Source organism: Haliotis cracherodii, unplaced genomic scaffold (assembly GCF_022045235.1).
Source record: "Haliotis cracherodii isolate W230 unplaced genomic scaffold, xgHalCrac1.p SCAF_13, whole genome shotgun sequence".
Taxonomy (NCBI): domain Eukaryota; kingdom Metazoa; phylum Mollusca; class Gastropoda; order Lepetellida; family Haliotidae; genus Haliotis; species Haliotis cracherodii.
The window spans coordinates 2,958,752-2,973,292 of record NW_027266268.1 but is presented as its reverse complement, the minus strand read 5'-3'; the positions used below and the strand labels follow the sequence as shown (position 1 = coordinate 2,973,292).

Sequence of the window (14,541 nt, the reverse complement as noted above, 5' to 3'; positions counted from 1 at the left end):
AGACAGAGTGACACGCCTTAAAACAGGGGTGGTGGAACAATGTTAACATTGGGTGTGACCACCATCTGCGTTGATTCAGATGCAACACCAGATGATGGCGAAGAGCCCTGGGATGTTGTTCCAATGCCAGGTAAGCTGTGATCTTTCAGTCAGGTGGAACACAAAATAAGATGAAACAAAATTCTTAATTTTAAAGGCTTTATTGCAGAAAAAATGTCAACAATGGTTTTGGTCCCTTAAATACAGGTTGATCTAACAATAACACATGCCTGATGATGCTCAACATATTAGTACATGTATATCTATACAGTTTCTTACTTTGTGTGGTTTCACAGGATGCAATAATAAACAGCAGACTGCCTTAAATTTATGCAAAATGAGCACAGAAATGAGAAAGCAAAATATCAGACTGTTTCAAGTTGTTCTTTATAAAATCTGTCATCAAAAACAATTACTAGTACGTAACTGGAAATGTAGAATTGAGCAATGAGAAGAAAGACATGTCCTTGAAGAAAGCTCCACCACAAATATAATTTCTTGAGTTACAATCAGTTGCCCCTCAGTGCCACCAGGTGGTGGGTACAATTCCATGTATGGGAACCTAGTCCTGGTCGCTGGCTGCAGATGGAGACATTTGGTCAAGGACTCATTATGGCTAATAAAGTAAATCACAACAATATTCCACAAATATCACTTTTTATGAAATAAAAACAAATAACCACTTCTTTTCAGATATTATATGGACCTACATGTACTTGGGTGATAAAATGTTGGAAAATGTAGCCATCCTGCTTGACCTTCCAGACAAAATCTCAGATTGTCAGGACATTTTTAGAAGGAATGAGAGTTGTACAATCTCCCTTGTTTTTGGTTGATAAGTCTGTTACAATAATTACATGTCACATATTAAAGCATAAAATTTGGTTGGTAGAAACCGATAAAATCCTTGCCTCATTTCTGTGGAAGGAAGATGCAACCTTGTTATTTCCTTTATATACACAGATCAGGAATGTTTTGTTCAAGGTTTGTTTTGTTAATTCTAAGCCCAAAGACTGTTGACACTCCCCGGTCTCCATGAGGTATTAATTAGTGGATTTGACTGATTACTTTGGCGGATGAGAAGGTCTCACATGCACTAGTTCCACCCACACAAGGCAAGGCGAAAACAACCAAAACTGTAGGGACATTGACAGACACACTGAGGAAGAGTAAAACTGACGTACCCTGCTTTCAGTCAATACATATTAATGAATTTAGTTTGGATACCTTCACGGTCAGGTGCTGTCACCTCGTCTTTGTTTTCAATGCTTCAGTATGTGGCTTGTAAACCTGCCATGTTGCACATGCTATACGTATAGCAGTTGCTGGCTCACCACAATACACTTTAGTTATATATTCGATAGGGGCTGTACTTGGTATTTGCTGTGCCCTTATCAGGGAATGTATCAACTCCTGGTCATTTTCAATACACCTTCAACAAAGAAAAACATGTCAACGAGACTAAAATAGGGGTATAACTAGAGATTCACCACACGTTTCTAACTACAAGGTCACCAGGCCTGCTGGCACAAAGGCAGTCTACCTGCCAGATCCATTCCTGGATGCTTGTCAGCGTTAGTGCAATAAGCCCGACACCAGGGACCATTATATATTAAAAGCTGGATTAAGCTTGCCTTCAGTATATATGTAAAACTAAAACCCCTGCCAGGAAATCCCAGTACTCAAGCCATTGTGCAGCTGTCATGAAAACAAAACAAAAATCAATCACACGAAAAACAACTGGGTAAAACATAAAGAATGGCACATCATCAACACATGCAGTTTACTGTGTGTAAATCACATATAGATAAGACTAGAAAAGGAACAAATTGATGACATAGACATAAAATCTTCACAAAATGATCTGAGCATTAATTGATACAAGAAACTAGCATTCCGTAAAAGGTCACCGAATGTGGATTAGGTATACATGAATACATAGCAACAACATGGACGGTCATGTCCTGGGCCTTATTCCCAAAAGTTATCTCAGTGCTACGACTATCTAAGTCAATGATAAAATACAGGTATTACAATTGCCTCAGCACTAAGATTGCTTTGTGGAACTGGGCCTTATTCCCGAAAGTTACCTCAGTGCTACGACTATCTAAGTCAATGATAAAATACAGGTATTACAATTGCCTCAGCACTAAGATTGCTTTGTGGAACTGGGCCTTATTCCCAAAAGTTACCTCAGTGCTACGACTATCTAAGTCAATGATAAAATACAGGTATTACAATTGCCTCAGCACTAAGATTGCTTTGTGGAACTGGACCTTATTCCCAAAAGTTAGCTTAGTGCTACAACTATCTAAGTCTGTGATAAAATACAAGTATTACAATTGCCTCAGCACTAAGATTGCTTTGTGGAACAGGATCTTATTCCCAAAAGTTACCTCAGTGCTACGACTATCTAAGTCTGTGATAAAATACAAGTATTACAATTGCCTCAGCACTAAGATTGCTTTGTGGAACTGGGCCTTATTCCCAAAAGTTACCTTAGTGCTACGACTATCTAGGTCAATGATAAAATACAAGTATTACAATTGCCTCAGCACTAAGATTGCTTTGAGGAACTGGGCCTTATTCCCAAAAGTTACCTTAGTGCTACGACTATCTAAGTCAATGATAAAATACAGGTATTACGATTCTAGCCTTTTGTTTAAACATAAAATAACTGGCTGATCACAGACATTTGTCTCATGGATACATAGAGATTACTACACGAGTGTCTGTCAGATACCATTGACCTTACAACGAGCGAAAGTGAGTTAGATACGCTTTGTAACAACGAGTTGTAAGATCAATTGTATCTGACAGGCACGAGTGCAGTTATCTGTTTCTTACACACCCTAAAATCGCACATTTTTAGCATCGAATCAATGCATTTTGTCTGTTCTCATGATTGCAGTAGCACATTAATACATATCACAACGGTCATAAGTGACGTCATCCTATGTACTGCTTACTACTCAGTATTAATAATGTGACCCTACACAAACAAACTGTGGATTATCAAGGCGATGATAATAATGCAAACTAGACAAAAACAAAGAACACGCTGGATGCCAAGTTTACACCTCAAAGAAATTACCAAATATGTACAACAATGTTTACTTCCGTATGACATCAGTATCGGTGACCGACTTTTACAAAATGGCGTGTTCACAGACAACAGTACACGGGATTTCCAGAGGAAGATTTTCGTTGATTGAGGGATCGTATATACATAAATGTGTCAGACACACCTAATTTATTTTGAATGATTTCATCAAGATAATTTGCATTAGTGACAAAGACCATTTGTCACTTGTTTCAAAAATGTATGAGGAATTCAGGGATGCATGTATAGCAGCTGAGTTTGAAATATACCTGATTGAATAGGTGTCTCATAACAGGCATTTTGTAAACACAATCCAATATGGCAGAATGTACACTTCGGCATTCATGTATGCATATTTTCCAAATCATTCTGAACAATTCTAGGCTTATCAGCGACGTTTCAAAATTATCATTAGTGATTTGTTACCCGTGATCACTAATATGCTATTTTTCTACTTTAATTATTCAAGTATTATATTAGTGTTGAAGAGGAGGGACATATGTGTCGCAGTGGCATCCAGGGGGTTTACACTCTAAAAAAACATAACGTTGACATAACAACAGATAATAATAACAAACAGACTCACAGACGAGGACGAGTTTGTTCATTAGTATTATTGATTACACAGTCTTGTGGTTCAACACAGACGAAGGTGAACATTCGACTGAAGCACAAGCAACTTATGAATGACTTTCACTCAGGAAAGTAGTCGGTCATCATCTGACCTCAGGTCATCACCATGGAGTAGCCAATCACGAGCCTGGAATTTGATCTCACACATATGTTTGATACCAGTTATCTCAAATGGGTTTCTCACCCACAGGTGTGTAAGAAACATAGATTCCAGCTTAGATTCTGTATGCACCAGTATCTGAACACCATGACCACCTGACCACAATACAAGCCTTGATTTCTAACACACATGTCGTCTGAAACTTTGGACATAGCTACATGCTTGAGTCAGTCAACTTCCAAGAACACTCCACCACTCAGGCTTGGACTAATAGTAGCAAGGGCGGATCCAGCATTCTTAAAAGGGAGGGGTCCAAAATATCAAAATCCTCTTGCAGATAATTTTACTGCCTATTTCATACTACATTTTGTTATCAAAAGGGGCCTTGACCCCCCTCTGCATCCGCCTTTAAGTAGCACCAGTTTTTGGCACAGGCTGCATTTGCCTAACTGATGAGTATCAAGTGTAACAAAAGCTTCAGTGTAGATAATATTTTGTAGACAATTCATTATGTAATTTGTGACACTATTTGGGACAGCCCTAAGCCATCCTTTACAAGGTAAATATTTACAAATAAAACAGTTATAAATTATTTAGCAAAAACAAAATCACAACGTACATGATCTAGGCAACCTTGTCAGGCATGATATGACACAAAATGAAAGACACAGCATTCACAACATCATGACAAACAATCAAGCATCTGTATCACACTTCAAAAATAACAAATCAACTTGTGACAAAAACTATTAACAGGGTTGCCAAACCCCCAACAGCCTCAATACCATTAAAGTAACATTCTAGTAGTATTCATCAATAAATCCAAGTATTCATAAAGTCCATATTTACACCTTTGGATAACTTGGCTGTAGAAATAACTGGGTAGGATTTACACCAGGGTCGGAGATATGCCTGAGAATGCCTGAGAATTTGGAGAGCTTTGCCACAAGCCATCTCACATTATCACAGGAACCTGCCAGGCCTGGGTCAGAGATACCCTCATTTTATCTCAGGAACCTCCCAGGCCTGGGTCAGAGATACCCCTGTTACATCCCAGGAACCTGCCAGGTCTGGGTCAGAGATACCCCAGTGACATCCCAGGAACCTGCCAGGCCTGGGTCAGAGATACCCCAGTGACATCCCAGGAACCTGCCAGGCCTGGGTCAGAGATACCCCAGGAACCTGCCAGGCCTGGGTCAGAGATACCCTAGCCACCTGGAAGTATGAGAATGCAGCACATCAACAGCACTGGTCCACATAATGATCAGATACAAGCACAGCTAGGTAACAGCCGTAGGCCCCATTGTGAGTATGGGGGTAGAAGCAAGCATGTGTGACTCAATCAGATCTAAAGACTAAAATCTAAAGAGGTATCAGCTGGTAAACAGAAATGTGTGCAAAAATACTTTTATTGAAGAGGAGGCTTTCTTCCATGTGAATCCAAACACACAAAAAATGTATAAATTGGGAAAATATGTTACTTTTCATCTGAGGGGAATCACATCAATTTTTAGGTCACGAAATTGTTATTTCAATAAGATGTGAGTCTGTTGATACTGGAAACTTCGACAAGGAGTAGATTTAATAAACATTGTTGTGAAGTATTGTCGGACATCTTCCTGTAGTAGTCCATAACAACCAGACACAACCCCTGTGAATTGTAGGAAACCTTTCTACTGAATACAAATGTTTCTTTCTTATCCAACAAATTGCACCTCTATTTCACAAGAGAAAATAAGGCAATAATCAACGTTTGACATAAATACTGATTTCCTCAATGGCTGAAACATCATAACCAACAAAATGCTGGCTATAATGGTGAAATATATCCAGACTAAAATGTCATTGTAACGCACAGAAAAACATGAAGACTCACAACACAAACATACAAAACAGCTACTAATGTTTCATGTCAGTAATATAGGAAAATAGTTACCATCTGCAAGTAAGGCCACATACATTAGCATCTTGTGAATGTAGCATAAAGTATTTAAAATTCCATCAATGTTAATATGTCATTAACATGTCATAAATATGTAAAGACAATATGGCAAAATAATTCCAGCGTAATCCTCATTATTTGGTAATCTTGCTTTCTAATAAAACATTGTTATGAAACTCAATCTAAGAACCCTTTTGGCCATCAAGGTCCGAATACCAGTAATAATGTCAGTATTGAAACTACATTTCCAGTAGTTTACAAACATATATTCCTAAACCTGCAACTTCAAGCTGCAACTTCAAGCATATATCATCCTTGATGTTATATCCATGCATTCATCACAGCTGGTGGAGGAAGAGAATGACGGCTATGGAATCTCTGGACAAATGGAGAATGTTGTGACTATTTATGCACCACTGAAGTTGGTTTGCTGTGTGCTCCTGTCCTGTACACCAGCTCCAGTAGGAAGGTGTAAAGTAGTCTCCAGACTGTGTTCTCCTGTCCTGTACACCAGCTCCAGTAGGAAGGTGTAAAGTAGTCTCCAGACTGTGTTCTCCTGTCCTGTACACCAGCTCCAGTAGGAAGGTGTAATGTAGTCTCCAGACTGTGTTCTCCTGTCCTGTACACCAGCTCCAGTAGGAAGGTGTAATGTAGTCTCCAGACTGTGTTCTCCTGTCCTGTACACCAGCTCCAGTAGGAAGGTGTAATGTAGTCTCCAGACTGTGTGCTCCTGTCCTGTACACCAGCTCCAGTAGGAAGGTGTAATGTAGTCTCCAGACTGTGTTCTCCTGTCCTGTACACCAGCTCCAGTAGGAAGGTGTAATGTAGTCTCCAGACTGTGTTCTCCTGTCCTGTACACCAGCTCCAGTAGGAAGGTGTAATGTAGTCTCCAGACTGTGTTCTCCTGTCCTGTACACCAGCTCCAGTAGGAAGGTGTAATGTAGTCTCCAGACTGTGTTCTCCTGTCCTGTACACCAGCTCCAGTAGGGATGTGTAATGTAGTCTCCAGACTGTGTTCTCCTGTCCTGTACACCAGCTCCAGTAGGAAGGTGTAATGTAGTCTCCAGACTGTGTTCTCCTGTCCTGTACACCAGGTCCAGTAGGAAGATGTAATGTAGTCTCCAGACTGTGTGCTCCAGTAGGAAGATGTAATGTAGTCTCCAGACTGTGTGCTCCAGTAGGAAGGTGTAATGTAGTCTCCAGACTGTGTTCTCCTGTCCTGTACACCAGCTCCAGTAGGAAGGTGTAATGTAGTCTCCAGACTGTGTTCTCCTGTCCTGTACACCAGGTCCAGTAGGAAGATGTAATGTAGTCTCCAGACTGTGTGTTCCAGTAGGGAGGTGTAATGTAGTCTCCAGACTGTGTGCTCCAGTAGGAAGGTGTAATGTAGTCTCCAGACTGTGTTCTCCTGTCCTGTACACCAGGTCCAGTAGGAAGATGTAATGTAGTCTCCAGACTGTGTGCTCCAGTAGGAAGGTGTAATGTAGTCTCCAGACTGTGTGTTCCAGTAGGGAGGTGTAATGTAGTCTCCAGACTGTGTGCTCCAGTAGGAAGGTGTAAAGTAGTCTCCAGACTGTGTTCTCCTGTCCTGTACACCAGCTCCAGTAGGAAGGTGTAATGTAGTCTCCAGACTGTGTTCTCCTGTCCTGTACACCAGCTCCAGTAGGGATGTGTAATGTAGTCTCCAGACTGTGTTCTCCTGTCCTGTACACCAGCTCCAGTAGGAAGGTGTAATGTAGTCTCCAGACTGTGTACTCCTGTCCTGTACACCAGCTCCAGTGGGAAGGTGTAATGTAGTCTCCAGACTGTCTTCTCCTGTCCTGTACACCAGCTCCAGTAGGAAGGTGTAATGTAGTCTCCAGACTGTGTTCTCCTGTCCTGTACACCAGCTCCAGTGGGAAGGTGTAATGTAGTCTCCAGACTGTCTTCTCCTGTCCTGTACACCAGCTCCAGTAGGAAGGTGTAATGTAGTCTCCAGACTGTGTTCTCCTGTCCTGTACACCAGCTCCAGTAGGGATGTGTAATGTAGTCTCCAGACTGTGTTCTCCTGTCCTGTACACCAGCTCCAGTAGGAAGGTGTAATGTAGTCTCCAGACTGTGTACTCCTGTCCTGTACACCAGCTCCAGTGGGAAGGTGTAATGTAGTCTCCAGACTGTGTGCTTCTGTCCTGTACACCAGCTCCAGTAGGAAGGGGTAATGTAGTCTCCAGACTGTGTTCTCCTGTCCTGTACACCAGCTCCAGTAGGAAGGTGTAATGTAGTCTCCAGACTGTGTGCTCCTGTCCTGTACACCAGCTCCAGTAGGAAGGTGTAATGTAGTCTCCAGACTGTGTTCTCCTGTCCTGTACACCAGCTCCAGTAGGAAGGTGTAATGTAGTCTCCAGACTGTGTTCTCCTGTCCTGTACACCAGCTCCAGTAGGAAGGTGTAATGTAGTCTCCAGACTGTGTTCTCCTGTCCTGTACACCAGCTCCAGTAGGAAGGTGTAATGTAGTCTCCAGACTGTGTTCTCCTGTCCTGTACACCAGCTCCAGTAGGAAGGTGTAATGTAGTCTCCAGACTGTGTTCTCCTGTCCTGTACACCAGCTCCAGTAGGAAGGTGTAATGTAGTCTCCAGACTGTGTTCTCCTGTCCTGTACACCAGGTCCAGTAGGAAGATGTAATGTAGTCTCCAGACTGTGTTCTCCTGTCCTGTATACCAGGTCCAGTAGGAAGATGTAATGTAGTCTCCAGACTGTGTGCTCCAGTAGGAAGATGTAATGTAGTCTCCAGACTGTGTGCTCCAGTAGGAAGGTGTAATGTAGTCTCCAGACTGTGTGCTCCAGTAGGAAGATGTAATGTAGTCTCCAGACTGTGTGCTCCAGTAGGAAGATGTAATGTAGTCTCCAGACTGTGTGTTCCAGTAGGGAGGTGTAATGTAGTCTCCAGACTGTGTGCTCCTGTCCTCTACACCAGCTCCAGTAGGAAGATGTAATGTAGTCTCCAGACTGTGTGCTCCAGTAGGAAGATGTAATGTAGTCTCCAGACTGTGTGCTCCAGTAGGAAGATGTAATGTAGTCTCCAGACTGTGTGTTCCAGTAGGGAGGTGTAATGTAGTCTCCAGACTGTGTTCTCCTGTCCTGTACACCAGGTCCAGTAGGAAGATGTAATGTAGTCTCCAGACTGTGTGCTCCAGTAGGAAGGTGTAATGTAGTCTCCAGACTGTGTGTTCCAGTAGGGAGGTGTAATGTAGTCTCCAGACTGTGTGCTCCAGTAGGAAGGTGTAATGTAGTCTCCAGACTGTGTGTTCCAGTAGGGAGGTGTAATGTAGTCTCCAGACTGTGTGCTCCTGTCCTGTACACCAGCTCCAGTAGGGATGTGTAAAGTAGTCTCCAGACTGTGTTCTCCTGTCCTGTACACCAGCTCCAGTGGGAAGGTGTAATGTAGTCTCCAGACTGTGTTCTCCTGTCCTGTACACCAGCTCCAGTAGGGATGTGTAAAGTAGTCTCCAGACTGTGTTCTCCTGTCCTGTACACCAGCTCCAGTGGGAAGGTGTAATGTAGTCTCCAGACTGTCTTCTCCTGTCCTGTACACCAGCTCCAGTAGGGATGTGTAAAGTAGTCTCCAGACTGTGTTCTCCTGTCCTGTACACCAGCTCCAGTAGGAAGGTGTAAAGTAGTCTCCAGACTGTGTTCTCCTGTCCTGTACACCAGCTCCAGTAGGGATGTGTAAAGTAGTCTCCAGACTGTGTTCTCCTGTCCTGTACACCAGCTCCAGTGGGAAGGTGTAATGTAGTCTCCAGACTGTCTTCTCCTGTCCTGTACACCAGCTCCAGTAGGAAGGTGTAATGTAGTCTCCAGACTGTGTTCTCCTGTCCTGTACACCAGCTCCAGTGGGAAGGTGTAATGTAGTCTCCAGACTGTCTTCTCCTGTCCTGTACACCAGCTCCAGTAGGAAGGTGTAAAGTAGTCTCCAGACTGTGTTCTCCTGTCCTGTACACCAGCTCCAGTAGGGATGTGTAAAGTAGTCTCCAGACTGTGTTCTCCTGTCCTGTACACCAGCTCCAGTGGGAAGGTGTAATGTAGTCTCCAGACTGTCTTCTCCTGTCCTGTACACCAGCTCCAGTAGGAAGGTGTAATGTAGTCTCCAGACTGTGTTCTCCTGTCCTGTACACCAGCTCCAGTGGGAAGGTGTAATGTAGTCTCCAGACTGTCTTCTCCTGTCCTGTACACCAGCTCCAGTAGGAAGGTGTAATGTAGTCTCCAGACTGTGTTCTCCTGTCCTGTACACCAGCTCCAGTAGGGATGTGTAATGTAGTCTCCAGACTGTGTTCTCCTGTCCTGTACACCAGCTCCAGTAGGAAGGTGTAATGTAGTCTCCAGACTGTGTACTCCTGTCCTGTACACCAGCTCCAGTGGGAAGGTGTAATGTAGTCTCCAGACTGTGTGCTTCTGTCCTGTACACCAGCTCCAGTAGGAAGGGGTAATGTAGTCTCCAGACTGTGTTCTCCTGTCCTGTACACCAGCTCCAGTAGGAAGGTGTAAAGTAGTCTCCAGACTGTGTTCTCCTGTCCTGTACACCAGCTCCAGTAGGAAGATGTAATGTAGTCTCCAGACTGTGTACTCCTGTCCTGTACACCAGCTCCAGTAGGAAGGTGTAATGTAGTCTCCAGACTGTGTGCATAGGTTCCTGTCCTGCAAGCTGCCCATGGTATATATGACAAGAGTTCTCTAGAGAGGGTACCAAGTTAACAGCAAAAAAACGAAACAGATATAAAAGTCTTTCACTTTAAAAACAAAGATATCTATCACAGTTTTACACAAACTATTGGAAACAACTTAAGATTGTCTTCTACATCACTATCACGTCGGCAAGTGTGCATATATAAAACAAGGACAGAAACTTTATTACAAAGGTCACAAACACCATGAAGAAGAAAACACAACTCATCATAACATTAATTATCATATTAAATATGCCTGAACCAAGTATAGGAGGTCATGTCTTAACCCTGCTTGTTAATATGGTGCATGAAAGACAAACTGACTAAATACTTATTGTGAAAGGGCTTTTCTTCAGCAAAACTCTATTCTTATCACATACATTGTAGGACATGAAAACTACAAACACTACCTTACTTTTCAACAAAACGTCAGAAATACTTTTCAGCTAAATCAAGTTGATTATTGGCATAAAATTATCATAGAACGTAAATGCACATTCACCGTATATATAGTTTTATAAATAAGAGTCAAGACAAAGACATTCTTCACATTTGTTTGTTAGAGTGAGTGCACATAACAGCTTATTGTGAACATTCCATATAATACTGTGGCCTCATTTTGTATGTGTAATTCAACATCACAAATTGCACTTGGTCACGGAGCACCAAAGACAGTTGTCTCCCCAAACTTAAACATGCCAAAACTTCTACACTTAGTTCAAACAACAAAGGGACTTTCCCTCCTGCTGTCATGGAACAGCCGACAGAGAAGGACCAGATGAGAAGCAGAGGATGAAACTCATATGTTAATCAATTTCATTAAAATCAGATCTTAGTTTTTGCTACTGCTAAACAAAGATCTGAGGACGTCCCATTACGGGTCACGTCAGAACGCCCTTTCGCAAACCTTGAACGATCAATGAAATGACTGACAAGAAATCGACATTAGCCAATCAGAAGGCAGCTTTCTCGCGCTTTACAACACTAGTTTCAAACTGGCGACTACTCTTCGAAACATATTTTGACGTATTCTCGATTAAAAAATTAAAAACTGATAAAAAGAACGTTCTAGAATGCCTTACAGATGGCCTAGATTGTATGGATATAATCATAAAACCGGTAACTGTCGTTCAGAATACCCTCTGTAAAATATTTCGAGGTTACATGATTAGAAAACACATTCCGGCTGTCACTTTCATGATCTGGTAAGCAACACTCTTATTGGTTGGATGAAAGTTCATTCTGCATGACCCGTAATGGGATGTCCTGAGATCTTTGTTTAGCAATAGCGAGAACTAAGATCTGATTTTAATGAGATTGCATGTTAATCAACATGGGATCAAACAGGTTTATGTGTTTTGTCTTTAAGCGGCATTTAGAAGTTCCAACAGTTGTGTGTTTGAGTGTATTTACTTTCCAATAAAATCAAAATATGATTAAGATTTTAAGATTAAGAAAAATACAATAAGAAATTGAGACACATTGAGGAAACAAATTAGAAGTGCGGTTTTGGCATGTTGAAGTTTTGGGAGGATACCCCAAAGAAAGAACACAGAATTCCACTAGGTTGAGATCAGTCACACACATCAATATTTACAGGAGGATTTAAATGTATGATTGTGACTAATAGTATCACATTGTGTACAAGAAGTGTTATCATCAATGATGTGTTGTGCCATATATCCAGTATACAATATCACATCACTAAAACAGCCAACACTTCTTGTAAATGAAGAAGAAAGTTGTTTTTACACAAGTGGAATATAATTACATTATTTGGAAGAGTCTTGTTACTTCTTGGCTTGTGTGTTGTACTGTGCTCCATGGCGTTGACACGGTAGAGACACTGTACTTAGTGCCATATGTGGAACTTGGACACTGTCAGTAACGTAGTCCTTTATTCACTGCTATATCAATATGCATGATGACAAGTGGCAAACCAGCTCGACTGTCTATCCACACAGTCAAAGTTGATTCAGATGAGAAGTGTTGAAGTAACTTGATACTAAGTACTATTCATGGAACACACGGAACAGAATGTGTTTCTAAAATACACAATTGAACATTGAATGTGTAAGACTATTTTACATTTTTAAAAGAATGATACAGGATATATTTCCAACCAGTATTACTCTCCTACATGTAGGCACATTGAGGATTTCCTGAAGAGACCAAATAACTGCATCCACATGCAATGAATATTCAAAACCTCCTACACACTGAACGTGGTGGTATAAATGCAAGAAAATACATGTGATAGAGGTTTATATATATGTATATATGTGCATATTTTGTACATGCTAAATGTGTTCTCGTGGCAAAAGTGGTAAATTTATCAAGAAAAAATAACCTATGATTTTTCTAAATGAAGCAAAATCTTAAATTCCTGCAAACAGAAAGGTTTTCTATCCAAATTCAATTATATATCTTCCCATCTTTAAAGTTGAAATGAAAAAACGGTAATCCCAGGTGTTTCTACTTCTCTATGTCTGAGATATCTGGCATGGTGAAGGCCGTTTCCAGGATCGGTACCAGTGTATCTAGATTGGTCATGGAGTACTCACGGCGTCTCAGTCCCCAGCCATCAAAGTCAAGGTTATTGGTTGATGCACTTCGCTGGTTTTCACTCAGGTCACATGATCGGTTAAGACTACCCGTGCTCCGAGCGGGTCGCAATGACGGCATGACCCGCTGTGGCAAGCGTGACCTTGATGATGCTCCTCTTGGACCCGTGGATGGAGACAAACTAAGTCTACTTCTCGAATCAATAGGCCTGGGGCTGCAGTTGGACATTTGTAGGTGCCTTGAGGATGTCGGTGGGGGTCGGGATGGGGTGGCCTGCTTAGGGGGTAGTGATTGTTGAAGCCTTGAGGATGTCGGTGGGGGTCGGGATGGGGTGGCCTGCTTAGGGGGTAGTGATTGTTGAAGCCTTGAGGATGTCGGTGGGGGTCGGGATGGGGTGGCCTGTTTACGGGGTAGTGATTCGTGTGACCTTGAATTGGAATGAGTAGACTGTGGTCTCGATTCTTTGTCCGTTTTTCCAGACATTTTTGGAGGTGACCTTTGTGACCTTGGCATACTGTCCTTGGCTGACTGAGGCCTTGAACCAGCTGACCTGAAAGGTAAGCTGGGTCTTGGTGGCGATCTCCTTGACAGGTCAGAAGACCTGACCTTGACCGTATCTCTAGGTGATGACCTTCCTGGTGATGGCCGGGGTAGAGCTGGTCTGTCTGGTGTTTTTCTTACTTGATTTGATGTCCTGAACTGGGCACTGTCCTGGGTTTTGTCAAACCTAGCTGACCTGTTGCTATCCGGTCTGGGATTGTTTCTTGTTTTGTGACCATCCCTGTTTCCCTGAACAGAAGGAATGGAATGCAATGAAAATATCTGTATCTAATTCATGCCTTTCCATACACAGATTCTAAATTCTTATTAAGCATAAAATATCTTAAATCGGATACATGGTGTTACAACATATTCAGCCAGCGAAAGTATTTCTCTGGAATATCCTAAGTATGAAAAATGTAATGAATTATTTTCCTGAAACACAGATCTTGGACAGTTGAGACATCATTTGTCATAGCTGGTGACTGTGTGAAACTCACCTTCTTGTTAGAGAGGAGTGGTGGTTGTGTCATGGCTGTAAGATCCTGTTCTATACACACATATGAGGCACCTACAATATAAAATTCAATATACAGTGCGACTCTTGACACCACTGCACTATATCTAAATGGAATATACAATATATGAGAATGGAATGGTGGTTACATTAACAAAACTCCCCGCTACCCATCTATTATCTCATATGCCTGGTGTTTCTGCAATAGTGAGCAATAATACAGAGGCTGTCCAGTGAAGGAAGCAGACATTGTCAAGGCAAGCCACATATAGCCAGCTGACAGTTGGTTGTTACCTGTCAAGACAAGCCACATAGAGCCAGCTGACAGTTGGCTGTGACCTGTCAAGGCAAGCCACATATAGCCAGCTGACAGTTGGTTGTTACCTGTCAAGGCAAGCCAC

At 42.1% G+C, this 14,541-nt stretch overlaps 2 protein-coding genes across 2 annotated transcripts in view; both read right to left on the bottom strand.

The window, feature by feature from the left end:
- Positions 1–6,223: 6,223 nt before the first annotated feature.
- Positions 6,224–10,504, bottom strand: LOC139459399 (uncharacterized). Its single transcript, XM_071240852.1, has one exon. It carries the CDS (start codon positions 10,502–10,504, stop codon positions 6,224–6,226), a length of 4,281 nt encoding a protein of 1,426 aa, XP_071096953.1.
- Positions 10,505–11,790: 1,286 nt separating this feature from the next.
- The window catches only part of LOC139458736 (BTB/POZ domain-containing protein 8-like), a 29,876-nt gene continuing 27,125 nt past the window's right edge, over positions 11,791–14,541 (bottom strand). The window contains exons 14-15 of the mRNA XM_071240141.1: positions 14,124–14,194; positions 11,791–13,872 (exon numbers count right to left, since the gene is read on the bottom strand). Of these exons, the coding sequence (XP_071096242.1) occupies positions 12,994–13,872; positions 14,124–14,194 (950 nt within the window). The 3' untranslated portion in view covers positions 11,791–12,993. The remainder of the gene's footprint in view (positions 13,873–14,123; positions 14,195–14,541) is intronic.

What these genes read in the sequence shown, in the direction of transcription:
- LOC139459399 (XM_071240852.1), bottom strand. Translation starts at nt 10,504, where the DNA reads ATGGGCAGCTTGCAGGACAGGAACCTATGCACACAGTCTGGAGACTAC.